Here is a 23848-nt window from a genome sequence, read left to right as displayed (position 1 = left end):
AGGAGAGGGGGCTGGGGAGCAGGCTCAGGCTGGTAGGCTCCTGGAGGGTGGGCTGGCAGGAAGGGACTACCTAACAAACTGGCTGCAAGACTGTGGGCAAGCCTTCCTCTCTGAGCCTCAGTGTCCCCGTTGTAAAAGCAAGAGAGAAATACTGAGCCTGCCTGTGTGACTCCTGGGAGGATGGGCACTGGTCAAAGGCAGTTTTTGGAGCCAAGCAGACCCAGACTCAAGGCCCCTTGGGCTCCTTCCTCTGTGAAATGGGGACCAGCTGCCTACCTCAAGGAGCGGAGGGAAGGCTGTAGGAGCCAGAGTCACTGAGGTGCTCCCAGTCCAGTGCACAGCAGCGCCCACTGTGATAGTCACCCCCTAGGTCCTGACACCCACAGGGCCCGGCCAGGCCTGGAGGCCCCTCCAGGACAGCTGGCAGGTGCGCTCTGCACTTGATGGCAGAGCAGACAGAGTGCTGGGGATCTGCGTGGTCTGCTCCACTGGGGATGGAGAGGGCCAAGGAGAGGGTGAGGGGAGAGTGGCAGAGGGGGCAGGTCAGGGTAGGGGCAGCAGCAACCTCTGCCTTCCAGGATGAAGATGAAAGCTTGAATGTCCACAGGTAGGGGCATTCCTAATCTATGTCGTTTTATTATTTAAGGAAAACACTAATGACTGGTCGACTAAAGAGGATGAAATTTCATCAGATCAGAATGGCTCTCGGGTCCTGTGCCCTGAATTTTGGTTCAGGATGTCTGGGGTCTTGGCACCTCAGCTGTCATGTCCAGTCCAGAGGCTATCAGCTCGAGTGAAGGTCCTCAGAAAAGTCAGCTCCAGTGAAGTGCTCAATGCCAGGCCTCCCTGGAGAGTACTTGGGGTGGGCTCAGGATCCTGGGGGTCCCTCTTCTGCTGAGCTCATCTCTCTGCCCTCCTCCCCAGCCAGTGCTATGAAACCAGATCCTGTCGCCCCTCAAGGGGACTAGAGGTGAATGTGAGCCCGAGGGACGGACGGGTCAACTTAGTCCTCTGTCCTTGTGCTCATAGCCTGGCCACAAGCCACCACAAACACAGGATGCTGAGGGCAGGGCATTGTACAAAAGGGCTATTGAGAACAATAAGCTTTCTGTTGTTCAACATGACCTTGTGTGAAGATCTGCAAGATAAACACCTTGCAAAATTCAACTCTAGAAAAACACTCCAATAATTAGGCAGCTATCCTGCTTGATGAGAGCTGTGTGTGCCAGCCTGTTTCCTTTTTCACCACAGCTCCTAGGAAACTCAGCATGAATCTTTCATTAGCCCAGATTTCTGGTATAATTATCATCTCATCTCTCTGTCATCTTTGGCTCCCGATCTTTCATTATTGTTATATTGGGCCTGAGATGCCTATCTTTTATTGTCAGTTACCCATCTGGTTCTTTCTGGACTCGACACAACAGTCTAGGCAAAAATATTAAGGGAAACACTCAGCCGGCTCCCTCTGAAGCCGACACCTGAGATCGAGGCTCCACCCTCACCTTGGCTGCTCTCATGTTTCAGCCAGGACCGGACAGGGTTGAACGGCATCGCCTCCATCTCGCACAGGAAGTTCTCTGGACTCGACGAGACAGCCATGTTGGACAAGGGGAAGAAGCATTCGCCGAGGTCCCCTACACGCATGGGCTCAGGTGGGTCTGGCTCACCCTTCAGGGAAAGGGAGGTGGAAGGGGCAGGATGGTGGAGTGAGTACAGAGGCTGAGACTCCCACAGCTGCCTTCATGGCCCTGCTACTCAGCCCTTAGCTTGGCTGCTCTCACTGCCTGGGGTGGCCTTCTTCTCGTCTCCTCCATCTGGCCAGCAATCATCATCTTCCAAAACCTGGGTGAAAGGGCTCCACCTCCAGGAAGCCCTCTCTGATGCCTCAGGCAGGTAAGTTTCCTGCTCTCTCCCCACCGAGATCCTTGAGGGTCTGCTTGTCTCTGTAGCCAAGTACCTGGTATAGACTCTGGGATAGGAAGATCCACTTCCCCCATCCCAGCCTTCCCAGAGCTGATGGAGGAGGGCCCTGGGGGACAGTGGTGCCAAACTCAGCCTGCCCCAGGGGTCAGGGAGACAGAGGTTGTCTTAGGGCAGGGCCACTGCATCCCAACCTCAGGCCAAGGGCTCCCTCTCACATTCCCCAGCTGGTGCAAGAACGACCTGGCCTGGAGGTCACTAGCTGGGCAGCAGACCTCCTCTGCCTGAGTCTGCAGAATCCACAAGGTGGTCCTTCCAGCCCTCCTGGCCTGCTCAGACTGAGTACATCGAGGGCAGAGGTTGAGGACCAGCCCTAGGGCTGGCTTCCCAGCTATGCCATTCCTGGTTGTGTGACAGGACAAGCCACCTCACTTCTCAGCTCTCATTTTCTCTGTGTGGATGGAGCCAAATCATCCCCACTGCACAGATCCGGGGGATGGACACACTGAGTGCCAGTCAAGTCTGGCACACAGCACATGTTTGCACCTGTTAGGACTGTCCCCTATCCTCTTCAGCTTCATAGCTCCCCTCCTTAAGGATAGCCTGCCAGGGATGACTCCCATTAAATGGATAAAAAATTATCCGAAGCCACAGTGAGTGACCAGTGCCACTTGGAGGCTGTGATTGGAGCCCTGGCTGGACTCGTTGCTGTGTGACTTTAGTTAAATGTCCACCTCTCTGTCCCCTGCCTTCATCTGACCAACAGGAGATGAGGGTCCAGCACACAGCAGGCATCCCTCAGACGGTGCCCTGGGAAGGAGCAGTATTCAGGCACGGCAGGCAGAGGCCAGGCTGTAAGGATGGGCCCGCTTGCCCTGGTGCCCTCCCGGGGTGCTCACCTTGCTGTCTCTGGGGCCGAGCTGGCAGGTTGCGGGGTCCTCCAGACTCAGGTCGTCACCCAGTAGGATGGACGAGGACTTGTCTGAATTCAGGGAGAAGGCCTCCGTCTCCGCCAGCTGCACCTGCAGGGAAAGGTGGCAGCCTCAGGTCACCCCTGGCACTGGGCTGGAGCAGGCTGGTCCTCCAGAAAGACATAGGACAGTGGTCAGAGCTCCACAGATCCACTGAGCATGGATGGCATGTCCCCCCTGTGCAGGGACTCAACCTGGGCAGGAGGTGGGAGATGACACAAGAGTGTCCCAGCCAGCGGGGTGCCAGGCCAGGGCTGGGCCAGAGGGCAGGCAAGTTGCCTCAGACTGTGAACTCCAAAGCTGACCTACTTGCCCCCAGACCAAGTGCCCTGCGAGGTTGGGCTGGGTCTGACTCATCTATGGGCCTGTGGAGGACCTTAGGGTATTTGAAGCCACCCCAGGCTGGGGGGCCGCTCAGGGGTTGGAGTACCCCTGGGGAGGAGCTTAGGGCCCCACGCTGCTGGGGAGAGGGCCTGCCTAAGCCTGCACAAGACAGGCCCGAGGCCACTGGATGCCTTGGGATGCTCATCTGGGAAACTCCACCTGGGAAGGTGGGGCTTAGTCCCCCGCTGGAGGCCAGGGCAGGAGCTCCTGGAGGAGGCTCTGGGGTGCTCAGGCCTTGAGTGCTGGGATGAACCCCTTTGTGTCACAGAAAAAGCAAACTGTACCAGAGGTGACACCTGGGCCTTCTGTTGGCACCAGCAGCCCGCCACCAAGGTGGGCAGCTGCCCTTTCTGAGCGCCCACTGTGTACAGGCACAGCACGGGGCCTCACAGCTCTCTGGGGCCTGACTGTGCAGACCTGTGCACACTGTGCAGACAGACAGGCCAGCTCAGGCTTGGGGAGACGGGTCTGCCACGGGCACAGGGGCCAGCATTGGCCAAGTCGGCCCAACCAGGTCCTCTGCCCAGCGCGAGCTCTCCCCTCTGGTTAGCCCCCCACCAGGTCTTCATGCCACGCTCCCTCCAGGGCTGCCGTTACCTCTTGCTTGTCGTGGTGACACTTCTCGCAGCTGGCCGGCGAGGAATAGTGGTGGAAGATGGAGCCAGACAGGTTGTCGATGATGGTCAGCTCCCCCTCCAAGGAGTCCTTGATGATTAAAGAGACGCTGTCCAGCCACAGGTTCTCCTAGGCGGACGAGGACGGGGTGGGGACAGGCGGGATTATCGGCCGGGTCCGGGGACGGCGGGGTGGGCGGGGCACAGCTGCCCTCCCGGTTCACTGTGCCCATGGCCTGGGCCCGACCCCTTCATCATAGGGTCGCCCCTTCAACACAGCTGAGCAGGGTGGGGCCCCAGACGACAGAGGTCTCTGCCCGAGGCCTTCTGGCCCAGGTGCCCTTCCAGCCCTGCGGGCCCGCCCTCGGTGACCCCGGTGCCCCCTCCAGCCCCCGCCCACCTGGGCTGGAGAATAGCAGCGTCGGCACAGGCGGCCCTCGGTGTCGCCCCCGCCACCCGCCCCTCCTGGCCCTTGGCCGGGCACAGGCGCCCCCGGGGAGCTGGCAGGTGGCCGCGGGCCAGGACCCAGGCTGTGGGCCATCTCCAGCTCGAGCTCGGCGTCCATCTCAGCGTCCTCCTGGGCCTCCTTGTTGCTGTCGTCCAGGTGCTTCATGAGCACGGCCACCACCACGTTGATGAGCACGAACTGGGCCGTGAGCACGAAGCTGACGAAGTACAGTGGCGACACGAACTGCAGGCTGCTCAGGCAGCTGCGCTCGTCGTGGGTGCAGTCCCGCAGCGTGTCCTGTGCCCGGCGGGGTGGGGAGGCAGGGTGAGGCCCGGAGGTCCCCGGGCACAGGCCTCATATCTGTCCTCCAGGAGCCCCTCCCTGCCCAGCCCAGCTAGACTGCAGGCCGGGGCCAGGGAGCCTGTGCTGGGTGATGGGCAGTGCGGCCAACGCCCGAGGGCCTGGCACCTGGAAGAGCAGTGCCTGGAGCCTCTGGCCCTGGGTGGAGCATCTGAGCACTGGTCCCGCAGCAGCATTTAGGGGCGAACAGAGAAGCTGTTCTGGCCTCAACTCCACCTTGCTGTGCTTCAGGGTCCCAGGCAGGTCCCTCTGCTTCTCTGTGCCCTGCAACCCCTCCCGTGGGCCTGGGAGTCCGTGACTGTCAGACCTGAAACCCAGCCTGACTCTCCCTCCCCAGCCCACCCTCGAGTACCTTCATGATCCCGTTCCAGTTGTCACCGGTGGAGACCTGGAAGAGCGTGAGGAAGGCCATGCCGAAGTTCTCGAAGGTGGCATGCCGGCTCATGCCCTCGCAGGGGTTCTCGTCGTTGCAGACTGGAAGGAAAGTGGGGTCAGCCCCACCCCAGGCACAGCCTGCCCTGCACTGCTGCCTCCTGGCCACATCTCAGAATCCCCACCACAACCTCAGGTGTGTGCGGACCATGCCCAGCCCACAGCTGGAGAAACTGAGGCCCAGGCAGGTGGTACACAAGCTGGGAGTCAAACTCAGGTAAGCCTGGCTCCTCCCCACACCCAGGTATCAATTCCTGCAAGAGAGAATGGGGTGGGTAAAGGCTGATGCTCAAGGGACCCTGTGTTCTGGAGCCAGCCCTGTGTAGGGCTGGGCTTGGCAGGAGCTGTGTTGCCCTCGGCCTGTGCCCTGGCCACTCTGCCTGCTGGGGCGCCACTGGCTCAGGACGGGCACCAGCAGGTGGAGCCGGAAGGGGCTTTCCCGAGAGGCTTCAGACGGCTGAGGGGGCTCCAAGCTGGGGGGTCCCCTGTACAGGCCTGGGTGTGCACTGGACTCAGACTAGCATCTCTCAAAAGCTCCTGTTCCACTGGGCAAGAGATGTGGATGGCTGAGGGTTACTCATCCATCCCACTGTGGGCCTGCAGAGGGGGCACCACCCCAACACAAAGACCTTGACATGACAGTTGGTGGGTAGGGGGGGTCTCAGGACTCCCTGCCCTACCAAAGCCCTCCTCCAGACCTGTTCCATGCACCCGCCCCTCTACAGGCCTTTTTCGGGCATCACTCACCCAGCTTCCCGAACAGTTCCACGCCCAGGGCAGCATAGATGAAGAAAAGCAGCATGAAGAGGAGGCCCAGGTTGCCCACCTGTGGGGACAGCAGGTGGGGATGGGGGGCCAGCAGGCTTCAGGCAAAGGGCCAGCCTGAGGGTCAGGGCAGCTGCAACATTTCACTCAGCTGTGTCCATGTCTGCCCCTGCGCACGACCTCCTGCAGGGCAGGGCAGGTCCAGCACGGGGCAAGGGAAAATAATAAAGCACCTGTGACGCCTTTACTGTCAGCAGCCCAGTTTCAAACACTCCATATTCGTTACTCCACACAATGGCCTACGAACTCTCTTTTACCCCCATTCTTCAGATGACCAGAAATTATGTACTAAGAGATGAAGTAACTTTCCCCGGGTCACACTGTTAGTAAGTGGAAGGACTGGGGTTCAAACCCAGCAAGCTGGCCCCAAGGTCCATGCACACAGTCACTACTCCATACACCTGTGTGTGGTTAGTACCATCCCATGGATGAATGGAGAGACTGAGTAAAGGAAGTTGTAGCAATAAGGCCACCTCCTCCATGAAGCCTGCCTGGATTCCTTTGGACAGACCGAGATGCAGTCTGACAGCGTGAGTGTAACCGGTGTGTCCCTGTCACTGTCTCTGCTGGTCTGGGAAGGCCTTGAGAGCAGGGACATGGCTGGATTAATTCAGATCTGCTTCCTCAGGCCAGCCTGGGCCCTGGCTATAGAGAGGAATGAACACAGGAATCATGCTAGACTGTGGGCCCCAGAAGCCTCCTGCAAACCCAGCCACCCCCGTCCCACAGCTCCTGTGGGAGAAAAGCATCCCAGATTCCAACCTATTTCAAATCCATCCGTAGACTGGAGACCGTCTTTAACTTGTGTTATGGACAAGATAATGTTCAAACACGTCCTCGCCCTAGAAATGCACTATCTCCTAGAAGCCTCAGAAGACCTGCATGAATGGAATCCGAGATGTTCACAGTAATTGCTGAAAAGTAAACCACGTTAATCACAGACTCCTAATGTTTCTGTGCTCCAGATGAGGGTTTCCTTCAGAGCTACAATCACACCAACAGTGTCTGACTAATTAAATGATGCTCTTTCATTAATGAAACAAGCACTTATGGAGCCCCTACAAGGCAAGGTGTGAGGCCCTGACAGTGAGAGGAATCAGGCATGTCTTGGGCCTTCACCTCAGCCTCCCACCCTGTGCAGGCCCAGGTCAGCGTGTCTTCGACCTCACCTTTCCTATCAGCTCCCGCCCGCAGCATCTCCGAGTCTGTGTGGCTACAGTGGCCTCCTCACCTGCCTCCAGCCTCTCCCTCCAGTCCACGCTCCTCATGGCCACCAGAGCAACCTCCTAAAAGGCAGCTTGGCTTGATGCCTCCCTTGTCCAGAACCTCCCGTGGCTCCCACTGCCCACAGGACCAAGCCCAAGTTTGCTCTCCTGGCATCGAAGACCTGTGTGATCTAGCCCTGCAGACCCCCTCCCAGCCTGATCTTCCAACCTCAGACTCCAGCCACACAGAAAACAGACCTCATCTGCATATTCGGTTTCTTCTGCCGGGAAGACCCTCTCTCTCTGTCTTTGCCTAGTAAATGCTTCCTCCCCACCCCTCATAGCCCAGATCACAGGTCACCTCCTCTGAGAAGTCTTCCCTGATGCCTCCTCCCCCTGCATGCCTGAGGTAGAGCCTAGAAGGAAGGGACTGAAGTTTCATTTTCATATCACTTTACACATAACCGAGGAGATGTCCAGGGTCAGCTGATAGATTTTGAGGGGTAATCCCCTCACCCCAGTATCACATGGTACTTGGCACATGCATCTCTTAAAGCGCTGATGTAATTGTAATTACTATCATGTGTCTTCCACTTGAGGCTGGGACCTTCTAGGCATCTCCATGTGCCCTGTGCCAACTCACAGTTGGCCTGGGGAGCCACCCAAGGGTGCCCAGGGGTCAGAACAAGGGGACAAGGAGAAGGGCAAGGAGGCCAGGCAGGCTGGGGGCACACACTTGCCACCCCTATCCCCGTCCTTTGCAGATTCTCACATGGCACTTCCTGTGACCCAGGTCCTGCTCAGTGCTTTATAAGCCTTAACAATTGTAAACCTCACAACATCCCTTTGAGACAAGCACTCTTATCATTCCCCACTTCATAGGCAAGAAAACTAAGGCCTGAGAAATTGAATCACACACCAGGATCTCCCCGGGGGACTAGGCTTTGGCAAGTAGGGTGGCTTGAGTCTGGGCTCCAACCTACTTCCTGTCTGCACACCCCCACCCACCCCCAGCCCAGCACTCACCCTAATCTCCCATGTGACAAACTCCCCTGAAGGGATTTCAGCTCTCTGAATGAAGGCCCTTGCTTTCCATCCAGACCCGACATGAGCCATGTCACTTTCCCTTTGCAACAAGGCTGCTGGGAAACTCACATCAAACTGAGGAACAGAGCTCACTAACATCCTCAGCCCAGCTGCCTGAGAAAACTAGCTTTGCTTTCCCCTTCCCTGGGCCGTTAACCTTTTATCCTCATTTTTAGTGTGCTGTGTCTGTGCCTTTTACTTTAAGGTACCTGAAGCTCCTTAAGACTCGATGAGTCATAATGAATAAATGAAAGTATATGAGGCTCACCTCAGAGTGAGGTGAGGCCACACTGAGGGGAGGGAGAAGGGGAGCCTGGGATGCAGAATTCCCAGGATGTGGCCCGGGCCCTACCTCCCTTCCACCCACCACTGAGATGGGGTTGGGGGGGGGGCTTCCTAACATCCCAGGGTTCCCACCACGGCAGGACCTCACGCTGTCCCCTCCTGGAATATCCTATCTGTCACCTCTCCATCCACATCACCACCTCCTCCTACCAAGCTGCCCTACAAGGTCAAGCTCAAAGCCCCCTGATTCCCCCAGGGAGTGTCAGGATCCTCTTCTCCCTACACTGCCCTGAGGCATGTCTTCTCCACCAGACTGGTGACTACTGAGGGCAGAATGTGAGTCCTCAGTGGGCAGCCCAGGGCTGGTGCAGAGCAGGTGTGAGCGAGCCCTTGGCCAAAAAGGAAGAAAGAGGCAGAGGGGACCCTTCCCACCTCTCACGGCCCCTGGCTCACACTGCTTCTCTGGAGGCGGGACTCTGCCCTGGCTCCAGGCAGGCCCAGGGAGAAGGGCAGTGAGGGCTCGCACCCACCAGGGCCGAGCATGACACTAGTGACAGCCAGGCGGGGCGGCCGAAGGAGCGGCTCTTACCTGGGGCAGCGCCTGCACCACGGTGTCCAGCAGGGCCCGCATCCCCGTGGCCATCTTCAGCAGCTTCAGCACTGTGGGCGAGACCCAGCCCAGCCCACTCAGCCCAGGCCAATGGGGACGGGCGTGTGCACAGGTGTGCACGGATGTGAACGCGGAGGAAGAGTGAAGAGTTTGGGGAGCATGTCAGCAAAGCGGATAGCTCTGTGATGTCGCACTATAAGCACGTGGGTGCAGCTGAATGAGGGAGTTGCATGAAAACAAGCGTGCACAAGGTGGGACGTCGGTGTAAAAAGTCCAAGAGGAGGAGGGCAGGCACAGTGGGAACGGAGGGATGTGAAGTGTGTGCGTGAGTGAATAATCACCGTGATGAGACAACAATGAGCGATGTGTGAGCGCCCACATCTCTCCCCGCCCCTCCGTATTACAGCCGGGATTCTCCACTGGGCCCCTCCCCACCTCCGAATCTGGAGGCAACAGGTGGTTCAGGGGGAAGGGCGAGCACCGAAGGAGGAGGTTTTTGAAAGAAGTAAGAGGAACAGCCTTGGGGTGAGAGGGAGGCTCTTGGAGAAGGAAAGAGATTTTCAGGACGGTGTGTCGCAGCCAGTGTTGGAGAAATGCCAGTGAGGAGCCCAGTGTCTTCCCAGCTACACTGGGTTCCCTTCAGCCCAACCTGAGGCTGGACCGCTCGGGTCACGGTGTGATATGGAGGTGGGTGCAGGGTGCTGTGCAGAGCTGTCTGGACCGGAGCACATGTGTGCACACAGGGGGTGAAGGTGTGTCAGGTACAGGATGCTCCTGGCTCCTGTTCCCCCCCGCTTCCCCCCTCAGGAGGAAGTCCATCTGGCCCCCACACCTCCCCCGCCTCCCCCGCCTGTCCCGCCTCTCCCGCCTCTCCTGCTCCCGCCCCTCACCCCGGGCAATGCGCAGGACCCGCATGATGCGGATGATGGTGGGGTTGATGGGCAGAGCTGCGTTGATCTCGATCTCCTCCAGCGTGATGCCCATGACCGACAGCAGCACGATGGCCAGGTCCAGCTGGTTCCAACTATGCAGCCGGGCAGAGGAGGGCAGGAGTGAGAGGCAGGGTGAGAGGCACATGAGTTTAGATATGCTCCAGCTGGGACGAGTCCCCCACCTCTACACCCTCCTGCCATGGCCCGGGGGGTCCCTCACAGCCCTTCCAGACCCTACTGGTTCCAGCTACCTTTCTGCCCACCACAGCCTCTGATCCCTCAAGCAAGAGGCTGACCAGGCTAAGCAAACACCTCTGGCCTCCTGCAGGAAGAATGGACTCTGACTCCTAGGTCTGAGTCTTGAACCAGCTGCTCCCTCTGTGTGGCCTTGAGCTAGTCCATCAACCTCTCTGAGCCCCACTTGTTCCCTTCCTCTAGAATGACTGGCCTGAGGGATGCCCTGCTCTGCTTGTGGGGTATGGAGGACCCACAAGAGATGAGCTGAGGAGGGCTTGGCAGAATGCCCTGCACCCATCCATTGGGACCATAATCACTTCCTGTTCAGGATTTTAGGCAGCACCTGGGGTCCGTGGCCGTCAGTGCCCAGATGCTTATTGGCTCCCCTCCTCCAGCTACTCCAGGCTTCCCCAAGGATCAGGACTGCTTCTCCATCTTGCAACGCACTTAGTGCTACCCCAGCCCAGCCCAGCTGCTCACCGGTCCTTGAAGAAGCGCCTCAGACCAAACGCCACCAGCTTCATCACAGCCTCCAGCACAAAGACAGTGGTGAACATGTAGTTGCAGTACTTGAGGGCTGTCTCCAGGGACTGCAGGGGCAAAGGGGAGAGTGATCCAAGCCCTATGACCTGGTGCCCACCTTCCTCCGGTCAGATAATCTCTGCCTTTTAAGGGGAGAATTTACTCCATTCACATTGACTACAATGATTTATGTATCTGCTTTTATTCCTTCCTTCTTAACTATTTATTTTACATTGCTGTTTCCTTTCCCTGTTTCTGCTGGTTTGGTCCAACTGCCCTTCTTTGGAGGCAGTATGGAGCAGTGGTTAAGGGTAATGGTTAAGAGCCAGGCTCCCTAGATTTGAATCCAGGCTCAGCACTTACTCTTCGTTCACTGTGTGACCTTGGGCAAGTCACCTGACCTCTCTGAGACTTAATTTTCCAATCTATGATTTGGGAATGATAATAGTACCTACCTCAGAAAGTTGCTATAAAAATTAAATGAAGTAATAGCCCAAGGCCAGACAGAACAAGAACTTGGTGAATGTGAGCTATTATTATTCCATTTCTTCACGTTAATTTAGAAGTTCTATAATTACTGTTCCATTCTGCCAAGGTTGCCTTCCTTTTCCCCGCACTCCTAATATTCCTCTGCTACCATTTAAAATAAGATACTAATTCATCATTGAGAGGCTCTGCTCCCCCCTCTTCCCGCCCCTACTCTCGTAAGACTTGCCCCTACACACCCCTCACGTGCCCCTCACGCACACTACCTGCAACTAGCTGGGAACTGGTCACCATCTCCTGCACCAGTGTTTGACCCCAGTGGTCCTGCCCCTCTCCTAGGCAGCGGTGGAGCCACATGGCAGGCCTTGAATGCAAATCAAGCTCCAGTCCGGCCACCACTACCCACTGCCTGAGTAACTTGGGCAGCGCATTTTATCTCTCTGTGCCTTGGTTTCTTCCTCTACAAAATCTGGAGAAAGCCCTCCCCAGTGAACACCTTAGTGTTGCTGCAAGGATTAGAGAACTGATGCCTGCAGCGTGCCCTGCAAAAAGTCACACTGAACACCCCGCAGCCACTGTCACTCACATTCAAGGCTGGGCCCAAACGTCACCCCCGTCCCCTGCTCACCAGGACAGTGACCTTTCCCTTTCACTCACCTGTCCTACCAGGCCCAGGGCTTCCTGAGTATAAGGCCTACATGGGAGGGTGCTCAGACCCTGCCCCACCCCGTCCCCGGTGCGGGGTCCTGCCAAGGACCCAACCCTGCCACGTGACCTCTGGCAGGGCCAGGCTGGGCTCACCGTGGGCTGGTTGTAGTGCTCCAGGGACATGGTGACCACATTGAGGCAGATGATGAAGGTGATGAAGATGTCCAGGTAGTGGCTGGTGCACATGGAGTGGATGAGCAGCCGAGTGGGACAGTAGGTAGCGTAGTAGGGCAGCCGCTGGGCCTCTGCAGGGGGTGTGGGGTTGGGAGGTAGGGGGCATAGACCACAGAAGGTCAGGCCAAGGGAGGGACAGAGCACATGGAGGGAGAGGTGGAGGGGAGGGAGAAGGCACAGGGGAGAGATGCCCCACCCCAGGTCCACCCCAGGCCCTGGGAGTCAGTCTCCTCCACCCAGCCAGGGTGCGTCGAGGGAAGGGGGCAGGACGTGAGGGAGGGTGGCAAAGAGGGACACTGACTCTCCCCATCTACCCCAGATGTGCCCATGTGTGGGCTCCGGGTCTGCTGGCGGCTGGACAGGGGTCTCACAGCTCAGGGCTGGGCCTCCTGGCTCTGCCTTTGCCCTCTGCCTGGACTGAGCTGCCAGGGCCTCATTCAGGTGGGCAGGGGGTCATGGTCTCATTCTGGACGGACACCAATAGGGGTCAGGTCACCGGGACAGGCCGATATTGGGGGAAGGGCAAGGCCAGGGGCACAGGTCCCTTCCAGCTCCAAAGGCCCAGAGGCTGGGGTCAGGCCCAGGCTCGGTCCCTGCACCCCAGAGGGCCAGCGGCAGCGGGCAGAGGAGCCCTGGGGCCTGGGCTCAGAGAAGGGGTGGGGGGCCACACTCTGTGTCCCCCACTCACTCCGGCGCTTCTTCTCCAGGCGCCGCAGCCGCTTCTCCTCGCGCCGCCGCGCCTCCTCCGCCTCCTGGTGCTGCCGGCACTTGTGGAAGTTCTCCACCACGACGCCCACGAACATGTTGAGCACGAAGAAGCTGACGATGAGCAGGAAGGAGATGAAGTAGAGCAGCATCCAGGGGTTGTGGTTGGGCACGGGCTGCGGGGAGCCAGACGGGGCTGAGGCAGGCGGGTCGGCACCGCGGGGCCTGCCGCAGTGGGCACCCCACCTCGCCCAGCGTCTGCGCAGAGCGGGTACCGATGGCAGCCTCCTAGGAGGCTGTGAGGTTTGGAGGTAGGACGTGCCCCTCCCGAGCACAAGAAAGGTGCTCGGCAAAGAGAGCCCTCCCCTTCCCTGCCACCTGGACACACGTCCATCCATCTTCTTCCTCTCACTCGCCCATCCATCCACTTATTCATCCATTCACTGATCGTCCATCCATTTATCCACCCATCCACCCATCCATCCATCTGTCCATCCATTCATCCAGCCACTCACTTATTCATCCATCTAGAAACAAGGCAGGAAACAAAGCAGCCAGCAGAGGAGAGAGCACAGCCCTGGTGGAGTCCAAGTGTGTGTGTCTGTGTGTGTGTACATCTATGTGTGTGTCTGTGTGTGCGTGTGTGTGTTGGTGGACGTGGTGGGCAGGAGGGGTGTACAGACAAAGAAGTGGAGGAGGATGTCTCTAAGCGTTCCCATTCCCCCACATCTCCATCCTCCACTTCCACCTCCAGCTCGAGTTGGGTGAGGCCCATGAAGCCAAGAGCCTGAGGTCAGCTACAGGCCTAGAAGTTACCTTCAGGCCTGATTCCTTCAGTGAGTGGGCCTTGCTGTGACCTAGAGTATCTCTCTACTGGAATGACCCTGACTGCTGACCCTGGTCAGCCACATGTCTTGTCTAAAGTCCCCACCCAGCCCGAGAGGGGACCCCTGCTCTCAGGGAGATCTTGGGAGCGAGGGCTCAGGCCTCCTTTCAGGCCCAGCCTCCTCCCTGACCCCTTCCACCCTGGCACCCCAAACCCATCCTCACCCAGCAGCCCCCAGGAAGCTCCCACAAGCTAACGTGGCTGTAATGCCTTCACTGACTCCCATGGCCCTCAGATATACTCCAGCCCCAGCTGCACGCACAGGTCTTCCTGACTTTCCCGCCCTGCTTACCTCCCGCACCCACCTCCTGCCACTCTCCTTCCACTTTCTACCCTGGCCCTCGACTCTCGACTCCCTGAACACGTCACTGTCCCACCCCAAGCCTGCACCTGCTATCCCTCGCAGCTGTACTCGGCCCCTCTCCTCCTCCGACACTAGGTTCTCCACCCACAGGCTGTGCAGCCCTCCAGGCACAGCCAGCTTGCAGAGCCGGGTTTGTTGAAGCAGAGGACACAGTGACTTATGCTAGCCAGAGAGCAGCTCTAATGGTGGAGGATACAGGCCAGGTGGGGAAGGGGTGGGCTGTGGTTGACAGTGGGAGACACTGGGGTTTCCTGACACCAGCTTCAGACCCCTAGGCCCCAAAGACTCCGTGTCCTGCCCCCGCTGCCCTGGCTGGACTTGACCTCAGCCACACCCACTTGCTGGTCCACAGCGACAGCATCCAGTCCATTGTACATGATGTTCACCCAGCCATCCTTGGAGGCCAGGACAAAGAGGGACATCAGGGCCTGGAAGACACAGGAAGAAAGGGGACAGGGGTGGTGAGGGCAGGCAATGCAGGCTTAATTTGCCCCTCCTCACCATTTTTATGCTTTTGGGTGGCAGAGGGACCAAGAGGCCTTCCCCACGTTGAGGGCAGAGCTGGAAACTGAGGTAAGTACAGTAAGTAGCAGAAGCAGGATTCACACCAGGTCTGGCTGACTCCAAAACTCCTATCAAGGTCCGCTGAGTGGAAGGTGGGGACCAGGAACCAATCCCCACTGAAGCACTTACTAAGTGCCAGGCACCTGCTGGACACTCAGCAATCAGGGTCTTAAGCCTCATGCTACCTGTAAAGTGAGTTCTGCCCATTTTGCAGAAGAGGAAACCAAGGCTTGGAAAGCAGAAGTGCTGCAGGGCAGGACTGGAGGCTGGTCTGTAATCCCAGGGCTGTTGGCACCAAAAAGCCATCACCTCCACCCACCGGGGATGGGTCAGGTCAAGGGTTGGTGGGGGTGCTCACCTGGCCCAGATTGTCGAAGTTGTACTTGTGATGGACCCAGCGGTAGTTGGCGGCCACGCAGTCGGAACGGTTGGTGATGTTGCGGGTGTCTACACCCAGACAGTGGTAGAACTTGCCCTTGAAGAGCTAGCGGGTAGGGACACAGGGTTAGTGACTGTCCTGCCAATGCTCCCAGAGGGTGGGAGTGGGTTGCACATCAGAAGAAGGACCCGCCCTCCGGGGGCACTTCTTCTGTGCACAGCCTGAGCCAAGCCCTGGACCACACCATCCCTCCATGTCCCTAGTGTGAGGTGGGGCTACTCTCATCCTGTCTCACAGGTGAGGAGACTGAGAGCCAGGGGTGTAAGGTAATTTTCCCAAAGTCATTTGAGGTTTAGGAGGTGGCAGAGGCAAGGTTCACACTCTGGTCTGTCTGAAGCCTAGCTCTTCCTCAGACCCCGGAGATCAGACCCCAGTACCCACACTGGGGATTCGGGCAGGGACTCCATGCGAGAGTGCTGCCTGCGGGCCCCAAGGGGGAGAGAAAGAGAAGTACAGGGACTCCTTCTAGGGACCCAAGCCTTCTCCATGTCAACTGCCTGGAAGGGCAGGGTCACTGTTCACACCGGGTCCACACCAAGCCCCTCCTGCCCAAGCAGCTGTGCTGTGAACCTCTCAGCAACCCCAAAGGACACCTGTGCACAGGGCTCCTGCAAAGCTGCAGCCCCAAACACAGGGCCAGGTGGGGAGCCTGGGAGCCTTAGAGTAGGGCTCAGACCCTCAAGAAACGGTCTCAGCAGCAGCTCAGGCCCCAGGAGGCCCAGGTCATTCCCACTGTCCCAACACGTACTTTGTGATCTGCCCCTTCCTATTCCTGTGTTGACCTCCAAACCAAAATCTGAGTCAGTTCAAAGCCCTGCGTGGGTCAGAGACCAGCCATGGCCTTGACCCCAGAGAAGCCAAGCCCAACTCCTTAGCTGCCATTCCAGGTCTCTTCCCACTTGGCCCAGCTCATCTCTCTACACCCACTATAGCTCCAAGTTCTCTCCCCAAAAATGCCCTGCTTGGTCCCACCTCCCTACAGGTACCCATCTGCCCCTGAAACCACTTCCCCCCATGGTGACTTGCCCAAATCACCTGTCCTTCAAGGCCCAGTGCAGAGGCCACCTCCTCAGGCTGTTTTCTCCATTGTCCCCAGCCCAGACCTGCGTTCCTGCATACCTCGGATCCCTGGGATCCCATTTACCCAGATTGCCCTGCAATCAGCCACTGGGGCCTTGTCTGCCTCCCTCCCTGGAAGGGGAGCTCACTGCTGGCAGGGACCACGGCTGCTCCACCAGGACCACCTGGCACAAAGTCGGGAGAGTTGGGCAGGAGTGTGGAGCCCCTTCCCCGACCACAGAGCCCCCCACCCCTGCCTGCCCAGCCTGGGTACCCCTCACCTGCACCCCCAAGATGCCAAAGATAATGAAGAAGGCACAGCAAATGAGGACGATGTTGCCGATGGGCTTCAGGGAGGAGATGAGTGTCTCTACCACCAGCTTCAGGCCAGGTGCCCGGCTGATGACACTGCAGGCAGAGAGGGGCCAAGGGCACTGTTAGCCCTTAGCCAGGCCTGGAGACACACCTCCTTGGCCCAGAGTCACCAGGGCAGAGGACACCAGGCCCCAGATCTATACACAAAGCAAAGCGCTATGCTTTCACCCCATCCCCTTAGGATCCACATCACACCCTCCTCTAGACACCAAGGCCCAGAGGCCACCCAAGGACACAGAGAGACTGGAGGCCACCTTCAGACCCTGCCTTCCAGCACCTGTTCCAGGCTCCTCCCCCAGGACCAGGGCCCACCCCTCTGGTGCTTGGCGCCTGCTACGAGGACAGAGCAGGGTGGAGGGCCGGAGTGAGGGGTCCACTGAGACTCTGGGGGCTTCCTTGGACAGTGCAAGGATTCCCCCACCCATGGGGCAGGGTCGTCACCGCAGGGGTCGTAGGGTGCGCAGGAGCCGCAGGACTCGGAGGACCCCCAGGATCTTGGCTCCCCCAGCCGAGGCGACTGACACCACGATGTCAATGATTGACACGAAGACGAGGAAGCCGTCCAGCACATTCCAGCTGCTGCGCAAGTATGCCTGCTCGCCGAAGTACAGGCCCAGCGAGACCACCTGGGGGAGGGGCAATGGGAGGGGTCAGCCGGACTCCGCCATGGGGCAGGGCGAGGTCAGGTGGGTGAGGGACAGAGTCAGGTAGGCTTCAGGCAGTGGGGAGTGCATGGGCAGTAGGAGACTCCTGCCCAGCCACCCCCTCTGAAGGTGGCTTATAGGTAGGTCTCCACCTATCTAAGGAGCCGATCCCTGAAGCACAGGCCCACAACTGCCCCGTTGCCTTCTCCCCGCACATCTGGCAAACCCAATTTGAAGCCATGCACTCTGGGAAGCATCATAGATGGAAACTTCCCCCAGTGCCCCGACCTCCCGGAGCTACCTCTGTTACACTGGAAGTGGACTGTGAGCTGTTGGAGAGTGGGGACTGCCCCCACTCCCCGCTCCAAGTAGCCCAACCCAGCTGCTGGCACCAAGTAGGGGTAGGCCTCCAAGGCCACCTGTGGAATTCTGCTGAGGGGCAGGTGAGTAACAAGCTGAGGGGGGCCTGGGCCGGGGCCTGGAGCCCTGGACAAGGGTTGGGAGAGGTCCCAGGTGAAGCCAGGTACCTTTAGTGTCATCTCGCCCACGAAGATGGCTGTGAAGATGTAGTTGGACACAGTGAGGAAGATGCGTTCCTGAAAGAGCCGGGGGATACCATGGGCCCAGGGGCATCCCGGAGAGACTGCCCCTTCACAGGCTAAGGAGGCAGCCCCCCCCCCCCCCCCAGTTCCAAGCTCCCTGCCACACCTCCCAGCCTGGCATTCGGCCTCGCTGAGCCCTCCAAGCCCTTCAGCCCTGCACGCTGTCCCACAGCAGGCCCTGGTGGCCTGCCCCTCTGCCTCGTCCCTTGCATGGCCGGAAGTCCCCAGCCACTCACAGTGCTGCCGGCCTCAATCTGGGGCCGCTCCAGGGCAATGGTAATGCAATTGAGGAAGATGAAGGCCAAGACAACGTAGTCAAAGAGCCTGTGGGCGATGATGGTCTGACACAGGACCCGGAACCTGGGCAGGGAGGGCAGGAGGCCATGCGAGTGTCGGTTTGCCCCTCACCCTGCCCAGGAGAAAGGCAGAAGGCCCAAGCACATGGGGGCCAGGATGGCCTAGAGGAAGCTGACCCTTCTATTCTCCTCTGGCCACACAACAGGTGGAGACTTCATATCTGCTCAGGATGCCCACCTGAAGCCACTTCCACTGACCACGCTGCAAACTTCTGGCACCACAGGATGATGGGCACCCACCTACCCCTGGTACTCAAGGCTTTCCAAACACTGGCCTGAATCCCTGAGCCTTGTTCTCCAGCCGCATGGACACATGTTACCTGATACCCTCAGCTTCTGCCCCCAGGTCTTCCCTTGGGCTGCGCCCTCTATCTGGACCAGCCTCCACTTCTTCACAACCCCATCTTCATCTACAGAACTTTGTCTGCCTCCAAAGTCCAGCACAAAGGCCTCCTCCCCCAGGAAGCCTTAGGATGCCTGCCTCCAGATGGAAGCACCCCAAGTTACTAAAGATTTGTTCAACCTGGTGCCCAGCACAGGGATGGCCTAGAGTAGAGGAGATGCCCAGGAAAGCCCCCACACGAACACTACCCTCCTCTGCAGACCCTCCACTACAAGGCCAGGAGAGTCCTCTGGGGTGTGGGGAACTCCCCAGTGGCCTTGCTTGGCTTGGCAGAAATCTCTTCCTCCCAGACGTGTCAACCCCCTACTCTAACCTCATCCCAAGCCTGGCCCTGCCCACCTGTTCTCCGGGGAGAAGAGGTAGACAGACCAGTCTTCACGGACTTCGCACCAGTCAGGCTTGTAGACGTCAATCATCTTGCGGACACGGAAGCACAGAGTCTGGCAAGAGAAGGATGGAGTGCAGGCGCATCAGCGCTGCCCAGAGCTGCTCATCTCCGCCCACCCTGGCCATCTAGCAAAATGGGGCCACTGGATGACCTCCGAGCTCTCCCATCAACCCAGAACCCTCGCCCCCTCCAGGGGAGGCAGGGAGAGTTTTTCTCCCATGGGCGCGCCCAGCTCAGAGGTGGGCAGTTCTGGTCCCCTGCTCACTCACTTGAAGCCCTCTTCCCTCTTGGCCTTTGGCCTTTGGCCTTGCCCCCTTAGGGCGGGGCCTGGTCGGGCCCTCCCACTCCAGCCCCGCCCCTCGCACCCTTCCGGCTTCTGTCCGATCTTCTCGTGGGCCCCTCGGCCCGGCCCTAGAGCCCCGCGCACTCACGTAGTCCATCTCCTCCTCATCCTCCCCGCGGTCCCGGCGGTCGTCCATCTTGGTGAAGACATCCTTGGCGATGCTAGGCATCCTCCCATTGCAGTCCTCGTGCCCGGGGGCCGGGCCTGCAGCCCTCCAAGCCGCCCGGGGGTGAGTGCCCACGGTGGGTACCAGCTCGGCCAGGTCCACCGAGTCTCTGGTGTCGAGCGACAGCGTCCGGCGGTGGTGGCGGTGACGGTGCGCCGGATGGGGACCATGATGCGCGTGGTGCGCGTGCGGGATGTGGAGGGGCGCGGCCCGCGGCGGCCCCTCTTCCCGGGCACCCTCGCAGCCCCCGGCGGTGCCGCCGCCGACGCCACGCTCCGCGGAGAGCAGGGACTCGTGCTCCGCCGACGGTGGCTTGTGCTTGAGGCTGTTCCAGCTGGAGCGGCGGCTGGCCCAGGCCCCACTGCGGCCCCACGGCCCGTAGTAGGAGCTCCGAGAGCTGGACTGGGAGGAAGCCCGGGACTCTGGTCAGCCCCATCACACACACCCATGGTTGTGACTAACACCCTGCACACCCGCTGAGGCCCAATGAGGGCCACCCACCCGTCTAATGGGTGACAGAACAGGCTGGACCTCAGGGGTTTTCTCCCTGTCCTGCCTCTCACTCTAGCCACATCTAGGGACATGAGGGCACCTCCACCCTGTGGCTATGTCCCTTCCTGCCACTTCACTTCTCTTGAGAAAGGTACAGCAAGTTAGGGTATCTGCCCATTTTGCAGGAAAGGAAACTGAGGCTCAAAGAAGGGCTGTAACTTGTTCACAGTTACAAAGGTTGGCAGTGGCAGAGGCCAGATTCAAGCTCAGGTCTGCACCACCTCAAAGCCCAACTCTTTACCCTACACATTGCTGCTGAGACAAAAACCCAGTTCCCTACACCAGATCCACTGGCACTACTCATTCATTTTTTCCTTGTTGCCAAGTCCTGCGCGATCCCTCGGCATCCAGGAATGCAACAGACATGGTCCCTGCCTGGTTCTGGCTAGACAGTCTGGTGCCCTAAGCCTAGGCACCAGTCTGGGGCTGAACTGGCAGGCATTTCTCCCCAAGGTCCCTCAGCACACAACCAGCAGGGAGCAACCAGGCAGAGCACCCCACAAGGACTCACCAGGGAGCGCTGGTCGTAGCTCACCCTCCCCAGTGACATGACACTGCTCTTGCGTGAGTCCAGGGCCATTAGCACGGGGTCTGGCTGCACTGAGAAGCGAGGGGCAGATGCTGCAGCCAGATGTCCACCCAGGGGGAGATTGGGGTCCAGGTGCCCATTGGGAGTCATGGGGATTGGGCAGAGCTTGGGATCTGGGGGTGGGGGGGTTGAAATACAGAGGGAGGGGCAGACAGAAGGACAGAACAAGAGCAAAAGAAGCCATGAGGAAAAGAAACAGACATGGACAGTAACAGAAATTAAGAGTTTTTCTGGAGAGACTTCCTCCACCAGGAAGTCTTCCCGGTTGGACATCATCACGTGTGCCTCCCCTCTGCCCCAACTGCAAGGCTCTCAGCTTTATTTCTGGATGAGTGGATCCCTTGCCTACTGTGTTCAGGGCCAGCTCATGAGAACCTCACTCTGGCCACTGCAGGAAGCAGGCAGATACTGTCCAGCCTGGCTACCAAGAAGGACACTGCATGGGTTGGGGAAGTTTGTTCCAAGCTGCCCAGAGGTGCTAAACAGAACCCAGGCATCCTGAGGCTGAAGGCTCTTCCCAACAGGCCATGCTGTGTGGAGGGGTGAGGGTGGGCTGCAGCTACCCCTGTGGCTAGAATTCAGGAGAGCCATGAATGTCACTGGACTTTTGAGATTTAGCTTTTCTTTCAATAGTAAGTGTAAATAAGAAGCGACAGAGAATTAGCTGTCCCCGAACCTTGGCTTGAGGGGAAACCAGATGCTATGCCCTTTGCCCACCTAGATCTCAGGGGAAGAGTCCTGGCCTCCTAGGTGACAAGTGGAGGTCTGTTTACCTCCGCCGCCGTCCAGGCCCTCTTGGAGCTTGTCAAACTCCTCCATGTTGGATGAACTCTGGTCCTCGTCCGAGTACGAGCGATTGGCGTCGCCCTGGGAGACGGTCCCTCACATTGGAACAAAAGTCAGCTAAGCCCTTCCCTCCCTCCTGAATTTTTCAATAGGTGTTTTCACCCTCCCCCCATTTTATAGATAGTGAAACTGAGGCTCAGAAAAGGGAAGTGAGAAGCTAACGAGGATCTGGGCCACAAACCCACATCTGCCTGACTGTAAGTATCCCCAAAGCCTCATAAAATGGAGGAGCTGTGATCCAGAATCCCAGATCTTGGAGATCTTAGAATCTCAGAGGTAGAGAGGCCTAGTCCTGCACCCCTGGGAAAAAGACAGGGATCCTAGATGCAGCCTCCATTTGCACACTTCCTGTGATGGAGAGTTCACTGCCTCTACTGCCTCATGGGCAACCCCTTCCTCTGGAGACCCAGTGCCTGCTAGATGTTTGACTCACAATCCTCCCCCATCCGGATCCCCCCACCCAGTCTCGTGCAGGCCCCAAAAGAGTGCATCTTCCACCAGGGCCACAGTCACCTCTGCCTGGAAGCCCTCCACCAGGATGGCCACCAGCAGGTTGAAGAGCACATAGTTGCCAAAGGTCATGAGGGCAACGAAGTAGAGGGAGGCCCAGGGGGAGGTGGAGGCCATGCCATTGTAGAGGACGACGTTCCAGTCCTCCTGGGTGAGGATCTGTGGGGGAACGGGGAATAAGGGCTCAGCCCCAGAGAGCCCCAGGCCCCAGCCCAGCCAACCGGGTGGACTAGCTTCAGGCGTGCTGCAGCCCATGCACACCTACAGCAGCCTGTCACATGTGCTTGGGCATACAACACACACACACACACACACACACACACACACACACACACACACACACACACACACACGATCTTCCTGCTGTCTGTCTGCCCACACCCTCAAGGCCTGCATCACACACTCGTGGTGCTCCATCCTGACTGCTCCCATAACCCCATCCTCTCAGCAGCCTATCCCATCACCCAGGGCACAAGCCACCCCCGCCCCCGCCTCTTCCCCTTGTTCCCTCTGCCCTTACCACAACTGTGTGCACACAGCCATTCAACCACACTATGGTACATGTGAAGAAACAGTCTCAGGGATGAATCCAAAGTCTTGGGGCAGGAGTGGAGGGGCAGGGACAGGCATCAGGCAGTCAACCCAGCTCCCAGCCTGGCCCCGCACTCCGGACCTGCCCACTGGAGGCTGGGGCTGAGGGGCCTCACTGTCAGGCTGCTGCTCTTCCCTGAATTCTCTGAGGCTGGGGGCACCTCCAAAGAGCGATCCTGGGAGAAACCCCTTCCCTGGACAGACATGGACATGTTCCGCTGCTTACCTGGAACACTGTGACGATGGCCCACAGCAGGGAGTCAAAGTTCTTCCGGTCAGGGACCGTGTCTCCCGTGTCCGTGCGAAGGCTGAATTTGCAGCCAAAGATGTGCATCCCGAGGATGCTGGGGGAGGGATGGAGGTGGCTCAAGGGACTCACACACACACACACCAAGCTCTTTGCCCACCCACCTTTCATTCCTGAGCAACCGAGTAAGATGGGAGGAGGCAGTGTTGGTCCCATTTTACAGAAGTGAACACCGAGGCTCAGAGGGGTGGTACTTGCCTAGAGCCATTAGGGGGTTAAGTGATGGTGCCAGGATTCACACCCAGGTCTGGGGTGGTACCCAGAGAAGCTCAACCACCCACACTCCCAGGCTCCTAACCACGGCCCCAGCAGACCCCACAGGTGTGGCCTCCAGGGTGGCGGGCTCACCTGAAGATGAAGATAAAGAGCATGAGAAGCATGCAGAAGGTGGCCACGTTGTCCATGGTCTTCATGAGCACCACGAGCTGGCGCCGCAGCGCGGGCATGAAGCGCACCAGCTTCAGCACCCGCAGCAGCCGGAAGGTCCGCAGCACCGACAGCCCGCCATCCGCCTGCCCCACAATCTCCCAGATGCTGCAGCCGGGAGGGGGCCAGCAGGGGTAGGGAGGGAGAGAGGCAGGAGGGAGGCCAGGAGGAGATGAAGGCAGAGGAAGGAGAGGCCGGGGAGGATGGAGAGACGGAGAGCTTCCATTTATTCACTCATTCATCCAAGGAATATTGTTTCACAAGTCATTGCACTTCCGTGCACCCTAAATCCGGAGCTCTGAACCTGGATTCTGTGGACGCCCCCCCAAGAAGTCTATGGTCCATGAATGTCACTGACCACTTTTTGAGATTTAACATTCTTTTGATTACAAATGTCAACAACAAACAACAGAGAATTAGCAGTTTCTATGGCCTCGTAGCCAATTGAAATCACTGATATTTTTCTATCACATGGTGGCCAATACAGATATTTCCAAATATTACTTATGCTCATCCTTTCTTTGGAATGGTGGT

The 23848-nt window shown here is 58.5% G+C and overlaps 1 protein-coding gene and 1 long non-coding RNA gene across 2 annotated transcripts in view; one reads left to right on the top strand and one right to left on the bottom strand.

Moving 5' to 3' along the window:
- The window catches only part of CACNA1I (calcium voltage-gated channel subunit alpha1 I), a 110924-nt gene that overhangs the window by 5884 nt on the left and 81192 nt on the right, over positions 1-23848 (bottom strand). The window contains exons 12-35 of the mRNA XM_074375583.1: positions 23237-23422; positions 22808-22925; positions 21994-22149; positions 21408-21501; positions 20557-20747; positions 19416-19895; positions 18936-19036; positions 18074-18197; positions 17763-17831; positions 17033-17217; positions 16498-16624; positions 15077-15202; positions 14493-14582; positions 12888-13080; positions 12119-12270; positions 10790-10899; positions 10031-10164; positions 9120-9190; positions 5877-5955; positions 5050-5171; positions 4290-4634; positions 3873-4019; positions 2820-2942; positions 1503-1668 (exon numbers count right to left, since the gene is read on the bottom strand). Of these exons, the coding sequence (XP_074231684.1) occupies positions 1503-1668; positions 2820-2942; positions 3873-4019; positions 4290-4634; positions 5050-5171; positions 5877-5955; positions 9120-9190; positions 10031-10164; positions 10790-10899; positions 12119-12270; positions 12888-13080; positions 14493-14582; positions 15077-15202; positions 16498-16624; positions 17033-17217; positions 17763-17831; positions 18074-18197; positions 18936-19036; positions 19416-19895; positions 20557-20747; positions 21408-21501; positions 21994-22149; positions 22808-22925; positions 23237-23422 (3689 nt within the window). The remainder of the gene's footprint in view (positions 1-1502; positions 1669-2819; positions 2943-3872; positions 4020-4289; positions 4635-5049; positions 5172-5876; positions 5956-9119; positions 9191-10030; positions 10165-10789; positions 10900-12118; positions 12271-12887; positions 13081-14492; positions 14583-15076; positions 15203-16497; positions 16625-17032; positions 17218-17762; positions 17832-18073; positions 18198-18935; positions 19037-19415; positions 19896-20556; positions 20748-21407; positions 21502-21993; positions 22150-22807; positions 22926-23236; positions 23423-23848) is intronic.
- LOC141579458 (uncharacterized) lies at positions 27-8141 on the top strand. The gene is made up of 6 exons (XR_012510929.1): positions 27-1296; positions 1525-1652; positions 3826-4013; positions 4494-4936; positions 5035-5346; positions 5855-8141. It is a non-coding gene; the product is annotated as an uncharacterized LOC141579458 (long non-coding RNA).

The sequence above is a fragment of the Camelus bactrianus genome, chromosome 12 (assembly GCF_048773025.1).
Source record: "Camelus bactrianus isolate YW-2024 breed Bactrian camel chromosome 12, ASM4877302v1, whole genome shotgun sequence".
Classification (NCBI taxonomy): Eukaryota; Metazoa; Chordata; class Mammalia; order Artiodactyla; family Camelidae; genus Camelus; species Camelus bactrianus.
The sequence above is the reverse complement of the archived record's forward strand: the minus strand, read 5'-3'. Positions and strand labels throughout refer to the sequence as shown.